Source organism: Barbus barbus (assembly GCF_936440315.1).
Source record: "Barbus barbus genome assembly, chromosome: 14".
Taxonomy (NCBI): domain Eukaryota; kingdom Metazoa; phylum Chordata; class Actinopteri; order Cypriniformes; family Cyprinidae; genus Barbus; species Barbus barbus.
In genome coordinates, this window is record NC_136742.1 from 30206472 (window position 1) to 30209421 (window position 2950).

The window sequence follows — 2950 nt, forward strand, 5'->3', positions numbered from 1 at the left end:
CCATGGATTATAAAGGTTCTTCGTAGAATCATCAAAGCCAATACAGAACCTTTATTTTTAAGAGTGTAGAAGAATTACACTCATGTTTCACCTCAAATAATATGAGTGTAGAACAGGGGTGTCAAACTCAGTTCCTGGAGAGCCGGAGCCCTGCAGAGTTTAGATGCAACCCTAATTAAACACATCTGATCCAGCTAATCATGTCATTTAGGCTTATTTGAAAACTACATGGTATGTGTTTTGGAGCAGGGTTGGAACTAAACTCTGCAGGGCTGCGGCCCTCCAGGAACTGAGTTTGACACCCCTGGTTTAGAAGAACCATTTTGGTTTCACAAACAACCTTCCAATCAACAGTTCTTGAGAGAACCATTTTCTCTTAGTGTGAAGAACATTTAAAGAACCTTTCTCCACTAGAGAACCATTTATGAAATGGAAAGATTAAGTTCTTCATGGAACCAATGGCGTTTTTTCTCTTTATTGTTCATATCTTACAGCAACGACCCGTAAAGCAGTCTTTGAGCAAGTCCCTGTGCCGTGACTCACACTGGAAATGCCTCTTACTCTCACTGCTGATGTACAGCTGCGTGATCGCAATGACCTGGTGCCAGGTCACGAAGGTCACGCGCCTCACCTTCGACAGCGCTTTCAAGGGCAAGTCCATGCTGTACCATGACAGTCCCTGTTCCAACGGTTACATCTACATCCCGGTGGCCTTCCTCGTCATGCTCTACGTGGTTTACCTGGTGGAGTGTTGGTACTGCTACTCGCGCAACGAACTCCAGTTTAAAGCAGACCTGGAGAGCGTCGCCGAGCGCGTGCAAGGCATGCAACAGGCCACGCCGTGCATCTGGTGGAAGGCTATAAGTTACCATTACGTACGCCGGACGAGACAGGTGACGCGTTATCGCAACGGCGACGCCTACACGACCACGCAGGTTTACTACGAGCGCGTCAACACGCACGTCGCGGAGGCCGAGTTCGATTACGGGAACTGTGGGGTTAAAGACATTTCGAAACATCTCACAGGACTGGAAGGCTTTCCGGTGACCAAGCTGCGCTTCACTAAGTGCTTTAGTTTCGCCAATGTCGAGTCCGAGAACTCCTATTTGACGCAAAGAGCACGGTTCTTCACCGAGAACGAAGGATTGGACGATTATATGGAAGCGCGTGAAGGGATGCATCTAAAAAACGTAGAGTTTAAGGAATACGTGCTTGCTTTTGCGGATCCGGATCGCTTGCCTTGGTATGCATCGCAGTGCAGCTTCTGGTTGGCGGCGGCGTTGACTTTATCCTGGCCTTTGCGGGTCTTGACGGAGTACCGCACGGCATATGTTCACTATCACGTGGAGAAGCTTTTCGGGTTCGACTACATCGCTGTTACACCTCTGGATGAGCGTCCGTTTTGCCGCCACATCCCGCGGGTCAACACCATCGACAGCACAGAGCTCGAGTGGCACATTCGCTCCAACCAACAGCTCGTTCCCAGTTACTCCGAAGCCGTGCTTATGGATCTGGCGCAGCAGTCCAGTTGCAATACGTTCTCGCCGCGTGGCATAGGCGCGGCCGGAGGAAACGGCTTCGGCGGATATCGGCAGAATTGCGAACGCTGCCATCGGTCCATAAGCAGCTCGTCGATTTTCTCGCGCAGCGCGTTGAGCATCTGCAACAGCAGCAGTCCGCGTTTGCCTTTCAGTGGAAGCCGGTTCTCGCTAGGCCGTTTGTATGGCTCACGACGCAGCTGTCTCTGGCGAAGCCACAGCGGTAGCCTGAACGATCCCAGCTGTCCGACGGAAAGCACGCGATGCCTGGCTGATCAGTCGGCCAATGAGGAGAGCCCACCTTCTCCGCCGGCCTATCAGGATGCACTGTATTTTCCCGTACTGATTATTCACCGCAACGAGGGCTGTGCCAGTCACGACCACCATTCGCTGCACCGTAATGGATCCTGCGTGGAGACTTCGTTATAGCGTTAGCATAAGGACGAGAACACAAACATGGTGTTGCATTTGTAAAATGAACAGACTGGTAAAGAAATGTTTGTATGAATACCTTTCTCTCTAAATGTGCATTAGCACAAAACTTTGAATGGCACATGATTGCATTTGTTCATAACAAATGCAGTCTGGCTTTTATTGATATATTTATACACTTGTGGCGCACCATATTCAGCTTCTTCAACATTCTTCAACTCTCACTTTGCATTTGTAATCAATATGAAATGGCATTTCAAACCCATTTTACTTGCATAATATTATTTATTTTAGGTAAAACAACATATTCCAAGAAAATAAATGAGAAATGTAAAATGATCTATAAAAATAACTATAAAGATAACGATAAAGATATAGTTCTAAAAATCGTACTCAATATTAAAGAATAGCAGAGTCCACACCACAGCTATAACGATAAAGGCATAGAGAAACGATATTGTTGTAATAACTTTCATAATTTTTTCCAGCTGATGAACGATAAAAACATTGACAGCCAATCAGAATCAATCCTGCTGTAATGAGCTGGAGAATTTAAAGTGGCAGATGAACATGTGCTTAGAATAAACAGACGATATTGTCCACCGGTGTGTATGCTATAGTTATCTTTATAGCTATCGTTCTTGGTGAACAGGCCTTAAAGGTTGAAAAATAAGGTAAAATCCAAAACGTCAGCAAGACAGGAATATTTTATATAGTTTTTCCTTTGCAATAACATGCATTTACAAATCGTTCAAATTAAAACCTATTAACACAAAAAGTAAATAGGGTTCATCTGAGTTCATGTTGAATTCAAATTCAAATTGCACATTTCAAATATCATTTTTATTAAATAGAAAACAGGTCCCAATTATCTTTTTTGTTTCAGTATGCCAAATGTAAGATTGTTTATTTTTTCCACCTAAATGTGCAATAGAAAAAAAACAATTTACAAAAACAACTTTAGACAAAGTTGAATGGCT

General features: G+C 44.6%; 1 protein-coding gene across 1 annotated transcript; it reads left to right on the plus strand.

The window, feature by feature from the left end:
- Positions 1–458: 458 nt before the first annotated feature.
- On the plus strand, positions 459–1967 carry LOC306880411 (transmembrane protein 151B-like; the record flags this gene model as incomplete). The annotated part of the gene is made up of 1 exon (XM_079433899.1): positions 459–1967. The coding sequence occupies one exon, from the start codon at positions 459–461 to the stop codon at positions 1965–1967; it is 1509 nt and encodes a 502-aa protein (XP_079290025.1).
- Positions 1968–2950: the final 983 nt, after the last annotated feature.